This window comes from Triticum dicoccoides, chromosome 5A, assembly GCF_002162155.2.
Source record: "Triticum dicoccoides isolate Atlit2015 ecotype Zavitan chromosome 5A, WEW_v2.0, whole genome shotgun sequence".
Classification (NCBI taxonomy): domain Eukaryota; kingdom Viridiplantae; phylum Streptophyta; class Magnoliopsida; order Poales; family Poaceae; genus Triticum; species Triticum dicoccoides.
In genome coordinates, this window is record NC_041388.1 from 649,303,762 (window position 1) to 649,330,991 (window position 27,230).

A 27,230-nucleotide genomic window follows, 5' to 3' on the forward strand; every position below is an offset into this window, starting at 1 on the left:
ATGGCTAGGGTTTACATGATTCACTGGTCGGTGCAATCTAGCCTAATCTCCTGGGATACTCCTAGATCCGGGCATGATAGATTGATAGTCTTGTACACCAAGTAAAATTTTGAGGGGCTTTACACCAGCGGCGGAGCGTCATGGGGATCAAACCGGGCCATGGCGCGTTCTTGTCCTTGTCTCTGGCTTTCTCTCTAGAGTTGTTACAAATTTTGCCCAAGAACCATCGATGGCCCACTAGCAAGTGACCGGCCTGTCCTTCAGTATGTTCGACACTCTGCCACTCACTTACACCAAGTTGATCCCTCCATTGGTCAAGTCGTGGGCTTGGGCCACCCTGTGGCCCAATGAGCCGACAGCCGGCCTACGAGTACACCCAGGGGCCTGCCATCATCAACCAGTGTGGTTTTTTCTCAAAACAAAAAAAAAATCAACCAGCGTGAACCAATACCCTGGTATTAATACCAATCCTTAATTTGGATTTGAAATGAACTTGTTAATATCAGCATGATCTGGTCACGCAAGGAAAACCCGGGACGCACTTTTCAATTCTCCATAGGTGGATAGAGAGAGACCTACTCGGGTTTCACTTTCACCCAAGTGGCGAAGCTAGTTCAAGCAGTGGTAGTGCCACAACGCGGCAAGGCAAGGCAAAACATTCCCCCGGGGTGTGGGTGAGCCGGCGTATACGCTGTTGCACGGGAGTCAAACGACGGATCGCCATCACCGCCACGGCCGTATCTCACCGGAGCGCGACGGCCGGCGCAAGGTCGGCACCATCGCAGTCGTCGAGCCGCCCCCGCCGGGACATCTCTACCGCCCCTAGAGCCAGCTAGGCCAGCACCACCTCCCATCCGTCATCCCTAGCTCACAGGGCTCGCACAGGCACAGCCCTCTATCTCTGACGGGTCAACAAGCGGGCCCACCCGCCACTCACTCGCCTCACCTCGCCTCGCCCCGTCTCTCTCTAACATTCCCCTCTCTCTCTCTCTCTATCTCTATCCGCCCACATGCGCTCTCCCTCTCTCCTCGAAGCCCCGTTTATTTATTCTCGCCTCTCCTCGTTCCCCCATCCCATCCCATCCCATCCCATCCGTCTCTCTCTTCTCCCTTCCTTCGATTGCAGTCCATGTCCGAGGAACAGTAGTTAGTTCACTGCACAACACCACCGCGCCAATTAGTTTGTTAAGTTAGGAGCTTGTGATCAGGGCAGCAAGGCGAGAAGCTGAAGCTCTAGCTAGCTCTGGCGGGCATGTTTCCGGCGGAGGCGTCGTTCGCCGGCGCGGAAGCGGCCATGCTGCCGCCCTTCTTCGTGGGCTCCATGTGGCAGTCGGCGCCAGGCGGCGGCGCGGCTGCCTTGTCCGAGGAGGACGAGGTAGCCGCCGCTGCGGCTGCCGAGGCAGCGCACGACCGCGCGGTGGCGGCGACGCGGAACCACCGCGAGGCCGAGAAGCGCCGCCGCGAGCGGATCAAGTCGCACCTCGACCGCCTCCGCGCCGTCCTCGCCTGCGACCCCAAGGCATGCAATTTCATTACACATCTAAGTCCTGTGCCCTCGTGATTTCCCCCTAATTTAGTTTCTGCGCAACATGCTCGATGCGAGATCGATCAAGCGAAATCCTTATGGAAGAACTGGATTGCGTGTCATGCATCTAGAATTCTACTGTGGATTGCAGTGGCTAGATGCTACCCCCATGAGTAGCTAGCTGCTACGGTTCTCAGCTCAGCTAATCCTTGTGATTAAAGCTGGATTTTGTGTGCGCAAGTAGCACTAGAATGGAGCCTCTCCTAACTACTATTCCCTCCGTAAACTAATATAAGAGTGTTTAGATCACTATTTTAGTAATCTAAATGCTCTTATATTAGTTTACAGAGGGAGTAGCTGCTATCATCCTATGAATGACACTGACTAGCTAGGTCAGGTTAGGGCTGCCTCGTCTCTTGGCTTGTTCCTCTCCATGATTGCTTCTTTTGTGCCTAGTACCATGTCTACAATTTTGCATAATTTTTCACCTTCTCCTCTCTACCCTTTTTCATTTCTGATCAATCATACGCTCTAGGGTTCGTCATCTGAGAGATTGATTGTGCAAACAAGATTTCTTGATGAACTTTAGCTCATGAACTCATCTTGTACATGTGTGTTTACAGATAGACAAGGCAACGCTGCTGGCCAAGGCGGTGGAGAGGGTGCGGGAGCTGAAGCAGCGCATGGACGGCGTCGTTGGCGAGGCGGCGGCGCCGGCGAGCCACCTGTTCCCCACGGAGCACGACGAGATCGTGGTGCTCGCGTCGGGAGGCGGCGCCGGCGGCGCGGCGGCCGTGTTTGAGGCCTCCGTCTGCTGCGACGACCGCTCCGACCTCCTCCCGGGCCTCATCGACACGCTGCGCGCGCTCCGCCTCCGCACGCTCCGCGCCGAGATGGCCACCCTCGGCGGCCGCGTCCGCAACGTGCTCGTCCTCGCGCGCGACGCCGGAGGACACGCCGACGACGACTACTCCACATCCTCCGAGGACGGCGGCGCCGACTTCCTCAAGGAGGCCCTGAGGGCCCTCGTGGAGAGGCAGGGGGCTGCCGCCGGCGACCGGCCCAAGAGGAGACGCGTCGCCGACATGAACATGCAAGCGGCTGCTTAATGAATCAGCTAGCCGGCCGGCGGCCATAGCTCATAGTATCTGGTCGATATGATTGCATATGGCGATGGATCTCATGCATGCCATGGTAATGGTACTACTACTACTACTATACAGCGTGTTAATTTGCTTTCAAGGTTAATTAGTTTTGTGTGATGGTTAATTAGTTCCAATTCTCCATATATACCACTATATGGCTAGCTAACTCTCCTTGGTGATGCCAATATGCCATGTATAATTAGGGATATATATATATTACTACTCTTTTACCATTAGGGTTTGCTTGAGCTTTAATCAAATGTTGCTTCAAAGCCATGGCAAACCCAGCCCCTAAAATAACAGTTAATGTCAGAATATATGCACAATGCAAAGTTCCAGACTTGATTGCCATATGCTACATATACATTGGATAACTCTGGAAGCATTTCTGTTTACAAGATCCCACAAGTCCATTTTTGATCATGTCAGGGCATGCAGCTAGCTAGCTAGCCTTATATGCATGCATGCATGCATGTAAGACAAGTCTTCGGATCAAACAAAGATGTTTGCATGCATACATGTAGCAATGCATGGCAAGTCCTAAGATCAAAACAAAGATGGTTGTTCCAACGCATTGCATAGCAATGTAGCAGCATGCTTCCTGTCTGTCCGGTCTTGTGAATGAATGAAAAAAGAATGAATGTTTGGGGCTTGGACATATTGAATGATCTAGGCATGCATATGCCAGTTTGATTGTTTGAATATGGAGGAGAGGAAAGGGGAACCAATCAATGATTGCTTGTATTGGTGCATGCTGCAGTGCACAGTAGTATGGCTAGCCAGTGTGGCATGCAGAGCAGAGAGCAGTGAGCAGCTAGCTCTCATGACACATGAGTGCATGCATGGACTAGTTTGCTAGTACTGGTACTACATGCATGCTGATGCCTGCTGCTGCATGCCCTGTCTGGTCTGGGAAAGGGGGGAAGGTGGATGAGCTTTTGTTTCTTGCTGGTTTCCTTTTGTAATCTTGCTCCTCTATGGCTTTTTTTAGAGGGAGGAGGGAGGGGCAGAGATCTCCATGTCAGGCCACCCACTGTGTCTGTGTGCATGCTCTTTTGTGGGGACAAAAGGAAGACATGGGGTGTGTGTAAAAATGTGAACTTGTAATCAAGCCATTGCTGTGATGTGCTTTCTGCCCACACCGGCTACTTGCTGGGGCTGGCAATGGCATGGCTACTTTGCTGGCTAGCTTGGCAGTTGGCATGCAGAAGTAGGTCATATGAATACACATACCTAAACGCTTGAATCTAGGGCGTGGAAGTAAATGTGATTGGTTTTGTTATTGTGACACTGTGTATATGGTAAGTAATCCATGGGCATGCCAAGTTGAAATGAAAAAAAAAATCAGGCATTTCATGTACGCAAGCAATAATCAACTAAACCAATCAGTGTATTCTTTCTGAAAACATGAATAAAAATTGTCATCCATGTCCATATTGCAATATACTTGAAAATAGTGAGAAATCGAGTTACAGGCTTACAGCATACATAAGAACTTTGATTCATAGGATTCAAAATAGATAGGGCACATTGTTATGCAGAGACCGGATAAGACTTCATTTCAAGTGAGGTCTGGGTTTCTGCCTAGTGGTAGAGGTTCATAGTGGTGCATCCATGTTGATTAACTAGGGTTCAAATCCTATCTCATCCGGGTGGGTTCTATCCTACCCACTGGACATCATTTTTGATATCTTGGTGTGATGTTTTGAGTGAACGGAATATCCCTTTAAAAGAGATAAGCATATTACATGTGTCAATCCATAATCAACACAAAATAATGGGTTTGATTTCGACATGGAGAGGAAAATAGGAACCTATAGAGATTTTTCCAAGAAGATAGACTTGATCGAAATTTTCCTTTAAAACTGAGAGCAAAGTTCCCACATAGAAAAACTTCCAAAGATTCATTACTCAATAAAAGTTCCAAGGATTTGAACTCTTAAAAGAACAAATTCATTTGAATCACTGAAAGCTAAGAGAGAGGCCAAAAGACACATGGAGTCATGGAGTGCAATACAATTACTGGTGGGCACAGATTTATGTAATTATTTCATCATAGTTTCCATCATTGTTTTACCAATACTACTAATACATCATTAAGGAGGACAGACTTTCAGAAGATCACATGCATATGTGTACGTAAGGCTGTGTCTCTGCGGCACAGTACTAGTATGTCGTTGCTAGTTCCAATCTTTTTATCAGACGAGAGCAGCTGCAGGAATCACATGTTTTCTACATCGAGATAACAAAAGAATGCCGTGTGTCTGTACGACTGTAGATATACATATCTATGCCAGGGCAGGGCCGGGCTAGATGGAGTAGCTAGCAGGGCATGGCAGAAGTTCTGATCCGAGCTCCCAGCAGAGAGAATGCAATATTAATTGTTCAGAGTTATGATGCGTACGGGTATGCATTGTTTTCATGATTTAAGCATGCTTTTTATGACAACAAATAACCATTGAATCATCATCGAAATACTCCTTCTGTTCCTAAATCACGTCCTTTTGGAGATTTTTCAATAAGGACTACATATAGATGTATATAGATATATTTTAGATTGTAGATTCACTCATTTTGCTCCATATGTAGTCCGCATTGGAATCTCTAAAAAGACTGATATTTAAAAACATAGAGAGTATAAGTTATTCATCATAACACATTGGCAACTATTTTTAATGTGATTCCAATGTGCGAATCAACCTGTGGTTGAGTTGGTTACGTGGACAGTGCTATCCCCAACCCACTAGGGTTCAAATCCTGGTGCTCGCATTATTCCTGAATTTATTTCAGGATTTCCGGCGATGCGCTTTCAGTGGGAGGAGACGTTCCCGTCGACGACGAGGCGCCTACGGTGACTTCGTAAATCTCAAGATGACATGCCGGCTCAGTCTCTCAGAGATGCTCATAGGGGTAGGGTGTGCGTGTGTGCGTTCATAAGGTGAATGTATGCGCGTGTATATGAGCGCCTGTGTCTGTACTGATGCTAAAAAAAAGTGATTCCAATGATATATTTTTCACGGTATATAACTAACGTTTTATCAATCAAAATAATGGAGAAACGTCTTTCCACAAGTGTGGCCATATAAACCCGAACCGAGAAAATATATGACGCCATCCGTGACCACCTAGGTTAGAACTTCATGTTTGAATTTCATGAAGTTACAAATTATATATGAAAAATTTTTGTTTAAAAATGATATATTATTCGGTTCAAAGTACACTATTATGTGCAAAGTTTAGTGATTCTGAGTCTTCAAACATACCTGACGCTCTACAAAAATCAAGGGCTACAGATCGCAGTCATCACCAGCAATCTATCTATAAACACACTATGCTCCTTAATTTTGGAGCTCTCTCATTTAATTTTGGTGTACAATATCAGATTTGGTTCAGGATTTTGACTAGGTCAACAATTTTTATTGAGATTATTTTAAATTTGGTTCATAGATTTTATTCAATTGAGGTGTTCAATTCTGGATCTGGTTCCCAATTTTGACTGGATCAACCATTTGGGATCTCAATATACAGACATGCAAATCTCTTACGTGTTCTAAAAAAAATCAAGGGCTTGAGTGAAGAACAAGAACATTTTTTTTGGTGAATACAAGAACAAGAACAATTATCCATTAAAATGCAAGAAAAAACTTCACACTTCTCCTTTGGCCTGACTTTATAGCGCTAAGACTCTATTTAAATTTGGGTTGTAAGATTTTTATAGGAATATTGGAGGATCTGAATCCCAATGATTTTTTTCCTATGAAGGCAATTTGGATCATAGGATCGAGACTGTGAAATTCCTATGGAATCCATTCCTATGCCCCCTATTCCATAGGAATCTCAACATTAGCTGAAACTTTGGTTTATTTTTCCTTTGAGATGCTCTCTCTCTCTCTCTCAATGCTTTAAAATCCGTATGTTTATTTCCTATGCGCCATCAAAAGGTACCTCTCACAATACCCGCAAAAAAGGTACCTCTCACAAAATTCTTGTGATTCGAAACCCTGTATAACTTCATAGTACATGGCCTTTCAATCCTATGTTTTTCTTGTTCCTACGTTTTTTATTTTCCTGCAATCGGAGAAAGCCCTTACAGTTGATCGAGGTGCAACGGACAATGTGGGAGGAGCGAGCAAAGGGAACAAAGGGTTTGTTTCCTCGAAAAACTTATCTTGGAGTGTTCAAATGCACCATGGTGTTTCGCCTCCGAAACAGTAACATGTGTTTACTTACGGTTTTGCTAATTTTCAGCTGGGATTTTCTTAGTCCTCCATTGGTACCGGGTATTGTTGATATGATGTTAGAACTGTGCAAGATTTTATTAAAAAAACTGAACTTTGAGAACAAATCCTACTATTTTTCCACTACACACGATCAAATTGTTACCACCGAGATCATGAACAAATTTGTAAATCAACAAAGGATTAGCCAAAAAAAATTGTGGGGAAAAGGATTAGCCAAATTGACAACTACCGATATCAGATTCCATTTTTTACAGATGAGTAAAACAATTGAGGCGGATATACATGAGTAAATTTTGTAAGAGTAAAAAAAAGCATGAATAAATTTATAAGACTGACTGAAAAATAATTATATTCCAGTCCATGAAGGCATAAAAAATCATGTTTAACTAAATTTGCTTTGGTCCTTGTCCAGCGCTAGCGAGACAGGCCGCCCCTTGTCTGGTCGTGCCGCCATCGACTGCTGGCTGCATCAGTGACGCCACACGCGCGCGCGCGCGCGCGCGCGCGCGAGAGAGAGAGAGAGAGAGAGAGAGAGAGAGAGAGAGAGAGAGAGAGAGAGAGAGAGAGAGCGCCGCTAGCTGGCTGGCCGTCGCTCGTCCAGTCGTCCTCCAGATTGCAGACGATGAGCGAAATAAAATGGCCGCGAGACGAACACGTGCATGTACACGAAAGTGACAATACGACGAACCAGTGGGAATGTGTATTGATGAACATATATCCTTGTGTGTAGAGAATGTGCATGTGTCGCTGTGCACGTACGTAAGGCTCTAAATCAGCCGCCCCTGCACGGTGACAATAACCAGAGGGCAAATACGAGTTCGTCACGATGGATGCATATCTTATACACGTGTGTACGTATTTAATTATATTCCCTTTTCGAAGTGGAAATGAAAAAGGAAAATCTCAAACGTCGATGTGACTTCATGGCTTGCTGGATGGAACCTAGAATCAAATCCTCGTGCTGATTTCCCAGGGACGAGGGCCAGTGAAATGTCCTAACATTGACTGCCGTACGTCCCTCTCCCAACAAAGCAGTGCCGTACGCCCACCAATGGCTGCAAAACCAATGGTATTCATTATCTTTGGAAGTTTTTTCCTTTCGAATGGGTAGTTTCGTGCGAATTTCATACAAGAAAGTTTCTTTAATGAAAGAGCAAAAAAAATTGGGGGTCATTTCAGCATGTGCCAATTTATTTATTTTGAACTAGATTCAAAGCTAACTGAAACAATGGTCAAAATTCATCATGCTTTCATGAAATGTTTGACATTGTCTTGAAATATTTGTTTGTGTTTAAAAAAAGTTGAATTCTTCTCTTCGTCATCCAGCCAGCGCCTTTTGTTTCCTACTCACGTACTCGACTTGCCACAATTTCCCCGGCTAGGGTTGAAACTTTTGTCGGCAATTTTGGTGTGTACCAAAATATTCTTTTTCTCTCAAAACGTTGCACTAAAATAAAAATAGGTTGAAATATTGGTCATAATTTGATGAGAAAAGTACTTCTTTTTATCTCTCAAGTTTTTGAGGGAGATATTAATTTGGTCCCTCATCTTTCGGGTTGATATTTTGACCTTCGTGTTTCAATACGGAGCACGATTTCCTCTAAAACCACAGACAATGGGTTTAATTGCTGAATTTTCTGTTAACCAATTGGCAGGTCGAGCCACTTAACAAAAAAGCCAAGAGCTATTCCAAAAATAACAAATAAACTAACACTAAGATGAAATTTTTCGAGAATATAAGACCCTTCGTTTCTCCTATGTGATTTTCTAGGGGAAAATCGTAGCAGCTGCCACCACTTAGCGACGACGTCACTAGCGCTAGCCAGGCCGCGCTCACGCGGCACACCAGCCATATACCGCCATCGGCGCTGCCTCCTTAGGGCATTTTCAATGCAGAGGCGCTTGTTTGGGTGCTTGCATCATTAAAAAAAGAATTAATCAATAAGCACCGGTGGAGGAGTCCGCCTTTCCAACGCACGAGCGCCGGGTTGAGCGCTTAGCTGATTTTTTAGTGTCGATCTAGTGCCCGCCTAGCGTCAAAACAGATGCATGCGGAAAAAAAAGGCTCAAGCGCCCGACGTCAGGGGAGGCATCGATGCCAAAGGAAATCCTGGGATTGACCAGGAATCGAGCGGAACGGACGGGAAAGAGACCCTGGCGCCTAGGCTAAGCGCCTGCGTTGTAGATGCCCTTAGGTCTCCTTGACACAAGAAACCACCCCGGCGAGGAGACTACACTATCAATTCTTTAAAACTAAAAATGTAGAATTCTTTAATTTGATTACATTCGTTCAAAATATTCTAGAACTATGTCGAAATGATCAAAATTTTCATTCATTTCAGTGAGGGGTGAAAAATATATTTGCTTCCAAAATGTTAAACCATGCTTCTCGACATCCATCTTTAAGCTCAAAATAGGTTTCTGCCCCCTTTAAAAATAAAGGGATATACCGTCGAACTGGTACAAAGTAGCGAGGAATAACCCTCAAACAAGCGGATCAAAAGAAAAATAAAATGGCATCCAAGACAGGGCATATGTGCTGAACTTAAAAAATAGAAAGTTGCACACCTAAAAAGAGACATCCAAGACTACTCAACAAGACCAAAGCCGTGCCGACCAGAGAAATCATCGGACATCGTGGTACCAAACACACCGAACCATCTCCGAAAAGGGGTGGCTCGCCGCTTAGACAGCCCCCTCCTTTCGGGTTATGAAGCACCGCTCCTGTTAGGAGATGGTAAGAACTAAGAACAGAGACTACAAGGACACGTTTATAAGATAGCAGAAGATCGAAACCACCCTATGCCAAAGTCGAGGACGCTACATGTCAGTGGCAAGGCAAACCGAAAGCGTTTGGGAAGCTACAACCGAGGGGCGTCGGGGATCCGTGGCGACACCCTCAAGAGGATGACGAGGCACAAGGCCAGTGTAGGCGAGCCAGAAGGATGTACTAGAGTTTTCACCCTGGAGCCCTGGTACCGTAAGAGGACCTACTGCGACGCCCTCACTTCGGGTCGTGAAGCGCCGCTCCTGTCAAGAGATGGTAAGGAAGAACAAAGACTACAAGGACACGTTTATAAGATAGCAGAAGACCGAGACCACCCTAAGCCAAAGTCCAGGATGTCGGTGACAAGGCAAACCCGAACCGGCTGGCCAGCTACAACCGAGGGGCGCCGGGGCTCCGTGGCGGTGCCCTCAAGAGGATGACGAGGCACAAGGCCACCGTCGTCGAGCCCGAAAGGACTTACGAGAGTTTTCACCCCAGAGCCCTGGTACCGTAAGAGGACCTACTGCGACGCCCTCCAGAGCAGTTGCCGTCATCGTCTCCGGCACCGTCCGGAGCCCGGAAGCTACCATGCATCCACCTTTACCAAGGCCGATGGACGGTGCTACTATCAAGCATGTCACCTCCGCTGTATACGTAGACGGGGCGGTCTGACTCTGACTCTACCGCCCCAGGCCCATCCAAGATCCAGCCCCATCAAAAAAGATACAGCTCCATCGAATGCGTACGTACGGCGGTGGTTGCGGCGCTGTGGATGGATGGACCCAGAGCACGTAGGCACGTACTGTACGTGGAAGCCGCGGAGAGAGATGGACGGGCACCGGCGCAAGTAGCTCGATCGGCGTGGCGACGGCGGGTGCTTGTCCGTCGCGTGGGTACAAAGGAAGGAAGCGTGCCCGCAAGGAGATCGAGTGAAGTACTCCTACGGGGTTGGGTCCGCCGGCCTCACCCTCGTGTACGACAGTACGAGTCGCTAGCCCCGGGACCATCCTTCATATAATTTGCACACACAGACACAGTACACAGACAGGCACGTCTCTCTCGTCCATTCTCCTTCTATAATTAAGTAAGCAGAGCCGCTGCTCTCATGTGCAGTTCGGTACGTGATACCTACGGTACTAGCTACACGCGCACGCGGCCTTCATTTCATGTGCCCCTTGTCGCACGGAATGTGTGCCAGCACCACAAGCTAGAGCCGCACTGCACCGGTCCTCACGTATACTATAATGCATGCCACGTACGTACAAGTACAGTATATATACATGCATGTGTGTATCCTTAATCCCTTCCTTATGTGGGACTAAAGTACTGGCCATGAATGAACGAGCAGGCTTGCAGTACTGGCCACGAGTACTACTACGTTTTAGTAATAATTAACCACATAGCATAAGAAGGAGGAGAAGCAGAGACACAAAGAGAGGGTGTGGTGTGTGGCGTGGAGAGGAGGGCGTAGAGGATCCGGGGCGCGCGTGCTGCGAGTTGTGTCAGCGGCAATCATCATTCCCTTTGCCGGTCCCATGCATGCAACGCAACCAACCAAACGCTCTGTCCCTTTCCTTCTTCAATCCATCCCTCTATCCCTTCTCTCCCTCTCTCTCTCCGCACGTGACGATCATGCCGTCATGCTCGAACCCCGTCTCCACCTCGCCACTCTCTCTATCAATTGCTAATCATGGCTGCCACCTTTTCATTCCCCTAACTAATCACTGCTAATCATCACCGCGTCTGCGTGCCCGGCCTTAACCGCTTTACACAAGCATCGCCTTTCTTTCTCCCTTTCTTTCCATGCATCTCGGCTAGTCGGCTCCTTCCATTCCTTTTTGCTATGCATGTTTGATGTTTCCCCTTTCATTCCACACCTACCTATCACAAGCCAAGCTTTCTTGCATTGCCCGTGTAGCTAGGCAAAGGGCTCTGCCTTTCGGTAATCCAATTCCCAAGTTGGCTTGACAGCTGTTGCGCACACGTTAGACATGTGCTTACAACCCCGTCATTAGCATAATACTATAATTGCTTCAGTAGGGTCCATCGACAGCTCGACTGAGATTTTTCCTTTATGTCTAAATATAACCTAAAACATCATGTTTTTTTGGCGGAAAGGCCCAAGACCCTTTTTTTGCAACTTATGATTAGCAAAACTAGCATTCTGGACTTGTAGGATGAAACCATATTGGCATATTCTACGTACCAAAACTTGGCGCGATTTTTGGCGAAAAGAGAAACAACATACAACCAACGACCAATTAGTTAACCGCCTCCAGGGTTGGCCTCATGCAGCCGCCGCCTCCTCTCTAGTAAAAAGTCTAGCTAGGGTTCCTCTGCCTTCTGCCGGCACCGCCGCCAGTCCGCCACGTCTCCGGTGGCTTAGGGCCATGGGGGCGTGGCGGATCTCGGCCCTTGCTGGCGGGAGGGCTTCTTTTTAAAATGTTCTTTTAAGTTTTGTTAGGATTTGTGTCCTACTCAGAAAGACGAGACGGTGACAGCTCCTTGAAAATGAAATAGGTTCTCTCCACCTAGCCCCTGTCCCCGGTGGTGCATCTAGCATCGTCGGAGGGCGCGTGAAGGTGTGCCTTCGACGGATCTCGCATGATTCGGCCGTTGGTTGTCTTTGGTGGATCTACTCAGATCAAGTCTTTATTCGTCTACATTCGTGCGTCTTCGAGTTGGGTCATATCGATCTACACATCTCTTCATCGACGGCGGTTTCTATTCTGGTGCGTTGGTCCTATGGGGCCTTAGCACAACAACTTTTCGACTGCCTACTACAACAAGTTTTGTCTAGCTCCAGCGAGGGTGAGGCGATGACGACGGCGCGACTTTGGCTCGCTTCAGTGCTTATAGTCATCGCTAGGTGTTCTATGGATCTGGTTTAATTATTTCTGGTATTTGTTGTACTGCTATGGTTGAAGAGAATAGAACGAAAGTTTTTCTTTTGAAAAAGGAATGACCAATTAGTTAGTGGCAATTGGTATGTTTCTTTTTTACCAAGGTTGAATTCATAATTGCTACACTTGTAAAACACGCAAAGGGTAGGCAGAGGTCACACTCTCCCGCTAACCCAACAAAAAGAGTTCCGACACTTGTGTGGACCACGAATTGACAAGAAGGTGGAAGAACCTAAGCTAGTTCCATCAAAGTAATTATACGAACAGACACAGATGAATAACTTAATTACCCAATCTACCGAAGAGAACCAATGGTAAAATGTGGCAAGCATCAGCCAGGAACCAAGCTGGCCCGGAGAGTCTCGTCCATATATACATCATCTCCTGCCTAGCTACGGCTATCTAGCTAGCTCTCTCCACTTTGCACTCCTTGGGAAAGTTATTACCGCCTTTTCGATCTCCAAGTCGTGTACTCACTAATGCGCAGGTCAAACCACGGCGCCTAGCTCGCCATAGCCGGCACGGTAATGTACCACGCTCGAGATGGAAAGGGGCATGATCGGTAGCTTTTGACATGCGCGCTCGAGAGTCCATGATTAACCGCGAGGCGAGGCGCTAAAAGACGAGGAGGCGGCCAAAAAGACCTTTGGAGCCATGGTCGATCGACGAAATGAATGGAGAGATGGATGATCGTCGACAGCCTTCGTGCCCTACTCTACTGGCGTGACATGTTTGGGTGTCTCCTGTCCTGGCCGCTGCGTGCGATGGTAAAAAGAGGGTAAAAGGGTAAAGGCAGTTGAGCTGTTGTTCCTCGGATCGTGAGAAGTCACTCGGTCACTCTCGCTCGTTCTCACCAACGGCCGGGGTAGTCGCCGTGCATGCATGCATGCATGCGTGCTCAAAAGAAGAGACTCGGGCGGAGCGGACGGACACGCGCGCACTCGCACGGAGCGCTGCGTCTGCGTGCGGGTGAGTGTCAGGAGTGAAACCATGTTCGATCCACCCGAAAGTTACTTTCCCGGCCAGATGATCAGCGCCACCATCGAGCACCACCTTTTCTTAATACTCTATAGGTCGACGGGAGAGGCGATGGGATGGAGCAAGAACTAGTTAATCTGATGCTTTTTGGCAAGATTAGAGAAAGCTAACCGTGGTGCATGCGTACATCAACTACGTATAGTACTAATAGGTCATTCTAGGTACTCCCTCTCCCTTCGTTTATGTGTATAAGTCATCTTACGAAAACCAGATAATCCCAAAACACTGACGCGGTGCATGCACTAACTTTCACCCCGTTTCTTGTTGCTTGACATAAATAAAGGAATAAACCAGTAAAAAAGGTGGGGCGTGTATGACTTCAGTGACTTGAGACTTTCAAACACGACATACAGTGGTCTGTCCATTGCATGCAATGCTATTAATTACTCCCTCTGTAAACTAATATAAGAGCATTTAGATCACTACTTTAGTATTCTAGACGCTCTTATATTTATTTACAAAGGGAGTAGCAAATAAGTATTAAAATCTCTCTTTTTTCTTTCACCTTGGTCACGGTGCACAACCTGCACCTAAAATGATTTATACACCTAGATGAAGGGATTAACATTTATTAATGTTGATGAGCTAAATTAGTCCACAGAAAATAATCAGGGGCACCGTCGTCCAAAATTCTTTTAGTGCCCCTGGACCATGTGCATGCATCCTACTAGCACCGTCGTGTGACGAACAGTATGGTGACTGATGCCCACTGCACGCGACAGAGCGAAATGCTACATGCTTCCGCTGAAAGGAAAGCCTGAGCTGAGACTGTAGAGGCAGGCACGCCACAGTTACGGGCACTTGTCCCGCGGGCGCGGGGGGTTCGGAATAAAAATTGTCGATCATGCTGTAGTAAGCGATTAGGCATCGGGCGCCCCTGTGTGTGTGACAGCGACCGTTCCTGGTTTGCGCCAAAAGAGAAGGAAGAAAGAGAGAGAAACAATTTGTATGATGAGATTCAGATCCAACCGGAGCAGTGCACCGTGTCCGTGCTAAAGCAGATGAGTTGAGTTGGATTGAAAGATGCCATTCTTTTCAGATTGGAGTTGTCACGGCTTTTGCACGACAGCCCCCCTGCTGTTTTAGGACAGTCTCCTCTGTGTGTGTGTGTGCGCGTGCGTGTGTGTGTTACCCATACACAGTTTCCAAGTACAGTTCATGCGCACCGAAAGCTAGTCTGGCCATATATATATATATATATATATATATATATATATATATATATATATATATATATATATATATAGAGAGAGAGAGAGAGAGAGAGAGAGAGAGAGAGAGAGATGTTAATAAGATGATTAGAGGTCAACCGGCCCATTGGGAGTTTTGGGCAGCTCGCACTGGAGAGATCCTGCGTCGCTTTTGGTGGAAAAGCTAGCCGGCCGGCCGCCCGGACGACACACGCAGAGGCAGACGACGATCAAGCGAAGAGGAAGAAGAAGTCAACATGCATGGATGCATGCACGCCAATCCAACACGGGGAACGGCTTTACACAAGTCTCTCTTTCGTGTGGACTGTACGCAGCACTCGCACGCTACTTCTGGTCAACAACACTAGTCATCAGGCAGCTATCGGCTCATCGGCAGTCTATCTTTATTACTTTTTCCTTTTTCCTTTTCGATTCCAAATAGGCTTCACCCCCTTTCTATCGACAGCTCTGCCTATGGCGAATGTGTCGTCGTGGTAGCGCCTCCGGCTCCCTCTGTGGATGTGTGATCGATCGGTCGTCGTCGTACGTAAGTAAGTTGTGACGAATCATCAACATCATCATCATCTTCTTCTTCTTCTTCTTCTTCTGGTTGATATGTGTCCACATGGGTCTTTATTCATTTTATTCAGAGACTGTATGCCATGCTAGGTAAATTATCTATCGAAATTTCTTTCAAGAAAGAAACATCATCGGCCGAGTTTCAGAGCTAGGATCTCTCTTGGCCTTGCTTTGTCTGTCAAGGCCGTGTCGCCAAGGACTTCAAATGCTAAAAATCATCTTGTACATACTATGCTAACTTTTCTTTAACATCAATCTGAAAGCCATTTCTTTAACATCAACATAAAGCCCAACCCATCTACCAGTATTCTCGGCTCTGCCCATTTTCAACTAGACATTTCTAATTTCCAACTGGGGAATTCCACCGGGAACTCCTAATTGGCGCTTTAAGCGCCATAGAGCGAAACTGGCGCTCACGCGTGGTGTCCTAGCGGGTCAGCCCACCAACATGCTTGAAAAAGAAACACGTAAAAAATTCTATGACAAAGAGGAATTGAATTCTGCACCACATCAGCAACTACGGGCTCATTCGGTTTGAAGGATTTCATAATGTAGGAATTAGGACTAGTATAGGAATTTTATAGGATGGCACTTGTCATCTTAAGGATTTGACTCGCCTCGTTTCTACGCGTAAAATGAGCTTTAAGTGGATGTGTAATTTCCTCCAAAAACAGAGGAAATAAATAGTATTCCTATGAAATTCTTGTACACATTTCCTACAAACCGAATGCATCTATAGAAAATTTTCCTCCGGAATCCTTGTTCCTATGTGTTTCCTATGAAAATCCTCCAAACCGAATAGGCCCTACACCGTCCGCGACTTGTTGTCGAAATACCAGGAAACTGTACTACGTAACCCTTTTAATATTCCACACTATACCCCAGTATAAATTATTTTTAAAAGTAAAACATAAATTTCAACAAGAATTCAAAGAAATGTAGAATAACCACGAATTTAGAAAAGTTCATCAATTTTAAAAAAAGTTCATTGATACTGAAAAAAAGTTCATCAATGTAGAAAAAAAGTTCACAAATTGCAAAAAAAGTTCAAAAATGTGAAAACAGTTTACCCAGTTTGGAAAAAAATCTAATCGAATTTGATGAAAAAGTTCATCCAATATTGTAAAAAATGCGTATTTTTTAACAGTACATCAAATTTGAAAAAAGTTCATCGATTTTGAAAACAATTTCATCGATTTTGAAGAAAAGTTCATCAAAGTAGAAAAAAGTTCATCAAATTTAAAAAATCATCAAATTCAAATTAAAGGTCATCAAATTTGAAATGAAATTTCATCAAATTAGAAAAAAATCATCGAATTTGAAATAAAATTTCATCAAATTAGAAAAAATCATCGAATTTGAAATAACATCTCATCAAATTAGAAAAAAAAATCATCAAATTTGATTTTTTTTTAACAAAATTGAATAAAAAAGTTCACACATGTGTGAAAAGTTCATCGATTTCTAAGAAATTTCATTGTTTTTTAAAAGGAAAACTGGAAAAAATCACCGATTCTAAAAAAACACGAATTAAAAAACATGCATTAAAAAAGAAAAAAGAAAACTGAAAGAAAACCGCTCCGGAAATAACCAGCAAACCAGGAACGAACTAGGTTGGGAAGCATCCCAAAAACGGTGGATTCCCGCGACAGAATAGAACAATGAAAAAAATAACAAATTATAAATCACTAGTTTTTCTTAGAATAGTTATAAATCACTAGTTGTTCGATGGCGTAGTGGTTAGTGTCGCTTGGGCTGAAGGAAAAGATCAGGAGTTTGAATTCCGGAGGTGCACCGTTTTTGAAGGGAGCAACTAGTTAACGAGCACTTCTTCGGGAGCCTCGTAACGATCAGCGCCACTTGGCGCGCTCTCATTCATTCGTCACGTGTCACGCTCCGGACGCTTAATCCGGAATTTTTTATTTTTCCGTACGCGTTTTCGATTTTTAAACGGTTTTCTACCGGTCTTTCTTAGCTTTTCGATAAAAAAAAGTCAAAAAAATTCTTTTGCGCGAAAAAACTGTGTTTTTCTTTTTTTTTTCCTTTTGCGAATGTCACGTTTTTTTCGTGAGAGGCACGGTTGTGCTTTAGCGAGAGTCACGGCCATGCCTTTCGAAAACGGAAAAAAACACATTTTCTTTTTTTTCTTTCGCGAGAGTCACGGTTTTGCTTTGGCGAGAGGCACGATTGCGCTTTCGCGAGAGTCACGGCCGTGCCTCTCGGAAAGGGAAAAACAAAACGTGTTTTCTGTTTTTTTTCTTTTGCGAGAGTCACGATTTTGCTTCTACGAGAGGCATGGTTGTGCTTTCGCGAGAGTCACGGCCGTGCCTCTCGAAAAGGGAAAAAATACGCGTTCTCTATTTTTTTCTTTCGCGAGAGTCACGGTTTTACTTCTGCGAGAGGTACGGTTGTGCTTTCGCGAGAGTCACGGCCGTGCCTCTCGGAAACGAAAAAAAACGTATTTTCTGTTTTTTTCTTCCACGAGAGTTACGGTGTGATTTCGCGAGAGGCACGGACATGCCTCTTTCGGAAAGGAAAAAAAACCATGCTTCCGGTTCGGTTTTTTCGCTCGGTTTTTTTATCTTTTTTTTTTTAAAGTTTGTTAAAACCTATCAACATGAGATCTAGTTTTGAAGATCTCGACGCGAGGAATCCAATGATGAAAACGGTTCAAGATTTGGACGCACGGTTTAAAAGATAATACTTTTTAAATAAATGGATTTACGAAAAAAGGGAAAACTCCCAGGTTGCGACAAGTGGCACGCTACATGGACGCCACTTGTCGCGACCTGCAAAAATAAAGTGTTCTTTACAACGAGTACTTCTTAATTAGTGATTTCGGTTTTTGAACGTCTTGACATGAAAAACATAGGATACATGGGCCGGCCCAGCCTGGCAGCGGAGGGGGTGCGCTTCAGCGCCCGTTTGAAAAATGATAACAGGCGCCTGAAGCGCCAATTCCACCGATGGCCGCAGCGATGCTGTATGGAGCAGGCATGTTTAACGTGATCGGCTGTGTCGTTCTTTCATCGTCTTTTTGTGTTAGTTTTCTTCTGTTTTCCACTTATTATTATTATTATTATTATTATTATTATTATTATTATTATTATTATTATTATTATTATTATTATTATTATTATTATTATTATTATTTCTCAAATATAGAAAAATCAATTCTTAACTTTCCAATATTTTGTAATTTCATGATTTTTTATAATTGATGAAAAAATTTCAAATTCAAAATCATTTTTTGCATCATGATTTTTTTCTAAATTAGGGAACAATTTTGAAGTCATGTACATTTTTTGAAATTCATGAATAGTTTTTAATACATGAACAATTTTTAAATTCATAAAGATTTTTTTTACAATTTGGAATAATGTTTAAAAATATGGTAACAAACTTTGAATTCATGATCATCTTTTCAAATCTGGAAACAATTTTTGAAATTCAGAACATTTTTTGAAATTGGGAAATTTTTTTAAACCAAGACTATTTTGAAATTCACCATCACATGAGTTTTTGTATTTGCAAACATTTTTCAAAATTCTTGAGCATTTTTTGAATTTCATTAAAAGGGAAAAATGAAGAAGAAACATGGGAAAGAATAAAACAAAGAAAAGAAAAAAGAAACAAAATGCAAAAATGGAACGACCCCCCCTCTTTCGGACCAGAGAGAGGGGAAGAGAGAGAGAGAGAGAGAGAGAGAGAGAGAGAGAGTTGCACCTCTCATCTCATCTAGCGAATTATGTTTAAAAATAAACTAACATGCACAAAAGATGCAGGTCTACCTTCTAACGAGTTTATCATTATATATTCTCTCAATCCGATTTTTTCGGTAAAAAGAAGTTTTATTTTATAATTATGGTGTTACAGTCAAGAGGCAAAAGTTTCCCGATACATGGGCCCCTCATGTGTGGTCAAATAGTGGTGGTACACTCAGTGCGGCTATAGTTTGCCAATTGATTTGCAACTATATTTTGTTCCCTTTGAACCGTGGAATAAACTCATCAGCATCAAAGATCTAATCTCCGCAGCAAGATGTCCATAAGCTAAGCGAGCCAGCCGATTACGTGATAATATAGACGATGCCTCCGAAGACTCCGGTTGGATAAGAATCGGGAGGTTCGTATGTTGAATAGCCAATTACATCCCTTGCATAAGAGCATGTGTCTCGACTTCCAAAGCATCTTTGCAGTTGAATACAAACCGATGTGCAGCAAAGATTAACACTCCATCATATCTCGTGAGTATCATGCGTGGAGCCGCCGAACCATCAAATTCTAAGAATTAAGGACAGTATAACCGCACCTAATCCCTGCCCTCACAGCGATTTGGATTTTCGGCCGTCCATTTTGCTGATTTGGTCATTTCTGGCCGTTAGATATGCTGTCCTAAGGGGCTGCTGCTCCGGAGGAAAAAACCGAGCCCTCTGGTGAACTGGGCTGGACATCCCATTTATCTAACCTAGCACAAACAGCCCAATAGGGTACTCGTTGCGGTCCCATCTCCGGAAAGGAAAGGAAACCTCTTCGATCCAGAGAGAACGGATCGGGGTTGCGGGCGACGCCGCCGCCGCGCCGTCTTCGCGTCTTCTTCTGAATGGATCCAGCCAAAGCGCGCAGGATCCTCCCCTTCCCTTTACCCCGGCGAGGCAGCCAGGGAGACGGCAAAGAGGTTGGTGAGGACGGAGAGATCCCCTCCCCGCATGGCGATGGTGGGCATGAGGCGACGCCTCCAGTTCCGGCAACGTTGAGGCCTCTCCGCCATCGCGATCTGTAGAACGAAGCCCATCCCGAACACCAGTCGTAGGATGAAGGGATTGTTCAGGGAATGGATCGTGGTGCGCACTTTCGCTACAGAGGGATTGTTCATCTTCCTGGAGGAACTTCTATCTGGTTAGTGTTTGAGCCGGTTTGTTTAATTTTCTTTTCTTTTCCTAATCCAATCTTCTTTGTGTCCTTTGTAGTAGGGACGTCACCTTGTGCTATTGAAGGATACTGAGAAGAATTTTTTTTTTCTTCAGAGAGAAGGATACCGAGGAGATATTTGATTCCAATTGGTCTAATTGTTGTCGGTGTTCCCCCTCATGATAGCTCCCGCATTCTTGATGAATTAAGCATGGAAGGATGGAAAATCTGGATGAAGGCCATAGTATTGCAGAGTTCCAGTCAGATCCTTGTTTTATTATTCGTCTTTTGTAGATTGAATTCAACTACATTGAGACAGCACATCAGCCGTGGCACAATAACAAATGGCAGCAGAGGGTTTCCACCTTGATGATTTTTCTGTGTAACCAATCTAAATATTTAAGTGTTGTTATATTGGCAAAATAAAGGCAAGTCATCCATAGCTTTGAATTATTCAATTTCCGATATCTTCACGCTTCCTTGTTTCCTGCTTCCTTGTTTCCTTGTTTCCATATATTTTTTTCAGGTTTGAGAGGAGCCATTTGTGTGCAATAGTTGCTATTGGTATTCGAATTCGCATATAGATCTGAGAGTTGTGCCATGGTTGTCATTTTCGGAGGGCAAGTTTGTCTAACTTGATATGGGCATGGAGCCATCCTTGGGGAGCCAGTCAACCTGGTCCAGCGCATTGTTGGTAGGCTCGGGGTTATCTGGGCATGGTAGACCGCCTCAAGGCCTTCAAGGGCTCCATCGACCTCCATTCAGGTATTATTCATCACCATGACCTATGTCATGTATGAGATACCTGTTAAGCTGTGTGAACACATTGATAGTCTTGTAATGAATTTCTTGCTTCTGCTTTGGCGTTAAATATGTTTAGAGGAATCTGAAGAACTTGATACTTTATGTAAGTCTATATGTATAGGCGCAGCTCTCGGTAGGGCAAGGTTGGGCGCTCGCCCTACCTTGATTTCCAGCTACTCTGTTTTACCTATGCAAGTTAGATTGATCGCTAAACAAATCCTGCGAAACAAAACCCTGTTTTATTGGGCCGCAAGCACTGCCATTTTATTGGGATGTATCTAAGTAGCCACCGATCATGACCACAGTCCACGGACGTTTGATTTCCTTTGTTTGTTCATCCGCGTTCCAGTTCACACGGGTCGACACGAACTGACGACGATGAACCCCTAGCAGGGTTGGTCAGCAGCGGCATGGGAGGTCGTCGGCCAGCAGGAGTGCGGTACGCTGGGGTGGCCCTTCCCGTTCATATACCATATGGTATAGATCAGCAAGCGATCAGTGGCTCGAACGATTTGTTATGCCCACAGGTTTGTAAAGTGTTCCTTTTTTGTTTGTGCATAGAATTGATCCGCCCGAAATGTTTTACGACTTAATATTGTAAAATTAGCGGCGATTCTTTTCTATTATGCCATGCAACTTCCTGACTTTATTCATTTGTCACATTTCACTGTGCATATGTAACTCTTTTACATGGAAAACTATTTGTGTGCATTTTAGTTTGTATTGTATACTTTAGCTTTTCATCAAAAACAAATTATGCTTTCGTGTCTGCCCCACCTCAATTATTCTCCGTCCTCTGCCACTGTATATATTTGATTATTTTCAATATACGACAATTAGTTTCACTCGATCATACCATATGATGTTGCAAGATTGACAAATTTTACATGCTCCTATGTATGGCGTGGAGCGTTTCAGTTTTTCTTAGTACACTTTCCCTGTTTTGAGGAAGCACCACATAAATAGAACTTGAAGATAGTAGTACGGGTATTTCACAGGGTTCGTGTGTTGCATCTAACAAGTTAAAATATCAACATTAATGTCGATTCTCTTAACATATACGCATTCTTTTAGGAGATTCATGCTAATTTTTAGATCATGTGGTCACAAAAGCATTGATCCAAAATCATAATATTTGGCTACTCAAAGCGGGTGTGTGATCAGCTGACCCAAGACCTATCTTGGCCATTAAAGGAACAGTTGTGTCATTGTTGCAGCAACTTCTGCGAAATTTCCACATGCCTGAGATGCTTGGCGAACTGAATCTCTGCATATAAACAGTCTGTCATGCTTGCTTTGGTGGTAGGAGAAAGAGATGAAATATTTGTGTTAATGCTATCATGTTTAGAAATCTCTCCTTCCTCTTGTCTTTTTTACTTTGATAAATATTCGATGTTTATTGTCCTAAAGCTTGTAATGGTGTGGCTCGCGCACTAGCTACCTCAGATTGGTGCTGCCCAGGAACATGTAAGCCTATGTAGCTGTCAATTTGTCTAGCTTGTCCCTTGATGAAAAATGTTATATCTCAGTAATGTGTATCTTATGCAATTATTGGTGGTAAATCATGGGCTTGGGTTATGAGAAATCCTGGACTATGTAACTCAGCTAATCCACCAAGAACTAAACAGAATGCCCACAACATGTACAATGGACTAAATCAGCTAATTTTTTTTACTAATACAGTATATACATATTAGTTGATGTCAATTTTAAAACAAACTAAATCTCAACATATATTAGTATCAATCCCTAACATTGGAGCGCTCAAATAGACGGGCGTAGCAACGCGCGCCATCAATGATCTAGTGAGCCATAAATGGGATAAACAGCATGGTCCACAGGAGATGGGGGCCAAGGTGCAACCAGTACATAGAGTTTTTCCTCTGAAACATTCCATTCTTCATTGGCTGGCATTTTCCCCTTTCAATAGCTTTGTTTTTGTAGTTACCTTTAGTATCTCCGGCATTTTCCCCTTTCAATAGCCCTGTTTTTACAGTTACCTTTAATATCTCCGAGAATTACCAGTAGACTTCATGTAGCTATCCAAGGTTGTCTGCTACTAACGCCTTGATCCCAAAAAAGGGATCTGCCCCTGCGTCGTCCACCAGCAGGGCGACTAGCACGCCCGCCATCTGTTGAGGAACGTAGTAATTTTTTAAAAAAAATCTACGCACACACAGGATCATGGTGATGCATAGCAACGAGAGGGAAGAGTGTGTCCACGTACCCTTGTAGACCGAAAGCGGAAGTGTTAGCACAACGCGGTTGATGTAGTCGTACGTCTTCACGGTCCGACCGATCAAGTACCAAATGGACTGCACCTCCGAGTTCTGCACACGTCCAACTCGATGACGTCCCTCGAACTCCAATCCAACCGAGATTTGAGGAAGAGTTCCGTCAGCACGACGGCGTGGTGATGATGTTAATGTTCTACCGTCGCAGGGCTTTGCCTAAGCATTGTTACAATATTATTGAGGTGAACTATGATGGAGAGGGGCACCGCACACAGCTAAAAGATCCAAGAGATCAATTGTTGTGTCTATGGGGTGCCCCCTGGCCACGTATATAAAGGAGTGGAGGAGGGGGAGAGGACCAGCCCCTATGGCGCGCCCTGGAGGAGTCCTACTCCCTACTCCCACCGGGAGTAGGATTCCTCCCCTTCCAAGTAGTAGGAGTATGAGACAAGGAAGGGGAAGAGGGAAGAGAAGGAAGGAGGGGGCACCGCCCCTCCCCTTAGTCCAATTCGGACTAGTCATTGGGGGACGCGCGGCCTGCCCCTCTCTCTCTCCCCTAAAGCCCGATAAGGTCCATATACTTTTTTCCCCGTATTCCCGTAACTCCCCGGTACTTCGAAAAATACCCGAACCATTCGGAACCTTTCCGATATCCGAATATAGTCGTCCAATATATCGATCTTTACGTCTTGACCATTTAGAGACTCCTCGTCATGTCCCCGATCTCATCCAGGACTCCGAACTACCTTCGGTACATCAAAACACATAAAATCATAATATAACCGTCATCGAACTTTAAGCGTGCGGACCCTATGGGTTCGAGAACTATGTAGACATGACCGAGACACGTCTCCGGTCAATAACCAATAGCGGAACCTGGATGCTCATATTGGCTCCTACATATTCTACGAAGATCTTTATCGGTCAAACCGCATAACAACATACGTTGTTCCTTTTGTCACCGGTATGTTACTTGCTCGAGATTCGATCGTCGGTATCTCAATACCTAGTTCAATCTTGTTACGGGCAAGTCTCTTTACTCGTTCCGTAATACATCATCCCGCAACTAACTCATTAGTTACAATGCTTGCAAGGCTTAAGTGATGTATATTATCGAGTGGGCCCAAAGATACCTCTCCGACAATCGGAGTGACAAATCCTAATCTCGAAATACGCCAACCCAACAAGTACCTTCGGAGACACCTGTAGAGCACCTTTATAATCACCCAATTACATTGTGACGTTTGGGTAGCACACAAAGTGTTCTTCCGGTAAACGGGAGTTGCATAATCTCATAGTCATAGGAACATGTATAAGTAATGAAGAAAGCAATAGCAACAAACTAAACGATCAAGTGCTAAGCTAACGGAATGGGTCAATTCAATCACATCATTCTCCTAATGATGTGATCCCGTTAATCAAATGACAACTCTTTGTCTATGGCTAGGAAACATAACCATCTTTGATCAACGAGCTAGTCAAGTAGAGGCATACTAGTGACTCTGTTTGTCTATATATTCACACATGTATCATGTTTCCGTTTAATACAATTCTAGCATGAATAATAAATATTTATCATGATATAAGGAAATATATAATAACTTTATTATTGCCTTTAGGGCATATTTCCGTCGGTCTCCCACTTGCACTAGAGTCAATAATCTAGTTCACATCGTCATGTGATTTAACACCAATAATTCATATCTTTATGTGATTAGTTCACATCTCCATGTGACTAACACCCAAAGGGTTTGCTAGTGTCAATAATCTAGTTCACATTGCTATGTGATTAAAACCCAAAGAGTGATCATGTTTTGCTTGTGAGAGAAGTTTAGTCTACGGGTCTGCAACATTCAGATCCGTATGTATTTTGCAAATTTCTATGTCTACGATGCTCTGCACGGAGCTACTCTAGCTAATTGCTCCCACTTTCAATATGTATCCAGATTGAGACTTAGAGTCATCTAGATCGATGTAAAAATCTTGCATCGACGTAACTCTTTACGACGAACTCTTTTATCACCTCCATAACCGAGAAATATATCCTTATTCCACTAAGGATAATTTTGACCGCTATCCAGTGATCTACTCCTAGATCACTATTGTACTCCTTTGCCAAACTCAATGTAGGGTATACAATAGATCTGGTACACAACATAGCATACTTTATAGAACCTATGACTGAGGCATAGGGAATGACTTTTCATTCTCTTTCTATTTTCTGCCATGGTCGGGTTTTGAGTCTTCACTCAACTTCACACCTTAAAACACATGCAAGAACTCCTTCTTTGACTGTTCCATTTTGAACTACTTCAAAATCTTTGTCAAGGTATGTACTCATTGAAAAAACTTATAAATCGTTTTGATCTATCTCTATAGATCTTGATGTTCAATATGTAAGTAGCTTCACCGAGGTCTTTATTTGAAAACCTCCTTTCAAATACTCCTTTATGCTTTCCAGAAAATTCTACATTATTTCCGATCAACAATATGTCATTCATAGATATTTATCAGAAATATGTAGTGCTCCCACTCACTATCTTGTAAATAAAAACTTCATCGCAAGTCTGTATGAAACTATATGCTTTGATCAACTCATTAAAGCCTATATGCCAACTCCGAAATGCTTGCACCAATCCATAGATGGATCGCTGGAGCTTGCACACTTTGTTAGCACCTTTAGGATCGATAAAACCTTCTAGTTGCAACATATACAACTCTTCTTTAAGAAATCCATTAAGGAATGTAGTTTTGACATCCATTTGCCCGATTTCATAAAATGTGGCAATTTGCCAACATGATTCGGACAGACTTAAGCATTGCTACGAGTGAGAAAATCTCATCGTAGTCAACACCTTGAACTTTGTCAAAACCTTTTTCGACAAGTTTAGCTTTGTAGATAGTAACACTACTATCAGCGACCGTCTTCCTCTTGAAGATCCATTTATTTTCTATGGCTTGCCGATCATCGGGCAAGTCAACCAAAACCCACACTTTGTTCTCATACATGGATCCCATGTCAGATTTTACGGCCTCAAGCCATTTCACGGAATCTGGGCTCATCATCGCTTCCTCATAGTTCGTAGGTTCGTCATGGTCAATTAACATGACCTCCAGAACAGGATTACCGTACCACTCTGGTGCGGATCTCACTCTGGTTGACCTACGAGGTTCGGTAGTAACTTGATCTGAAGTTACATGATCATCATCATTAGCTTCCTCACTAATTGGTGTAGGAGTCACAGAAACAGATTTCTGTGATGATCTACTTTCCAATAAAGGAGCAGGTATAGTTACCTCATCAAGTTATACTTTCCTCCCACTCACTTCTTTCGAGAGAAACTCCTTCTCTAGAAAGGATCCATTCTTAGCAACGAATTTGCCTTCGGATCTGTGATAGAAGGTGTACCCAGCAATTTCGTTTGGGTATTCTATGAAGATGCACTTCTCCGGTTTGGGTTCGATCTTATCAGTTTGAAACTTTTTCACATAAGCATCGCCACCCCAAATTTTAAGAAACGACAGCTTAGGCTTCTTGCTAAACCACAGTTTATACGGTGTCGTCTCAACGGATTTATATGGTGCCCTTTTTAACGTGAATGCAGATGTCTCTAATGCATAACCCCAAAACGATAGCGGTAAATCAGTAAGAGACATCATAGATCGCGCCATATCTAGTAAAGTGTGATTACGACGTTCGGACACACCATTACGCTGTGGTGTTCCAGGTGGCGTGAGTTGCGAAATTATTCCGCATTGTTTCAAATGAAGACCAAACTCGTAACTCAAATATTCTCTTCCACTATCAGATCATAGAAACTTTATTTTCTTGTTATGATGATTTTCCACTTTACTCTGAAATTCTTTGAACTTTTTAAATGTTTCAGACTTATA

General features: G+C 44.0%; 1 protein-coding gene across 1 annotated transcript; it reads left to right on the forward strand.

Moving 5' to 3' along the window:
• Positions 1 to 1,002: 1,002 nt before the first annotated feature.
• LOC119303742 (transcription factor bHLH106-like) lies at positions 1,003 to 3,008 on the forward strand. The gene is made up of 2 exons (XM_037580880.1): positions 1,003 to 1,519; positions 2,149 to 3,008. The coding sequence occupies exons 1-2, from the start codon at positions 1,253 to 1,255 to the stop codon at positions 2,632 to 2,634; spliced, it is 753 nt and encodes a 250-aa protein (XP_037436777.1). The 5' UTR covers positions 1,003 to 1,252; the 3' UTR covers positions 2,635 to 3,008.
• Positions 3,009 to 27,230: the final 24,222 nt, after the last annotated feature.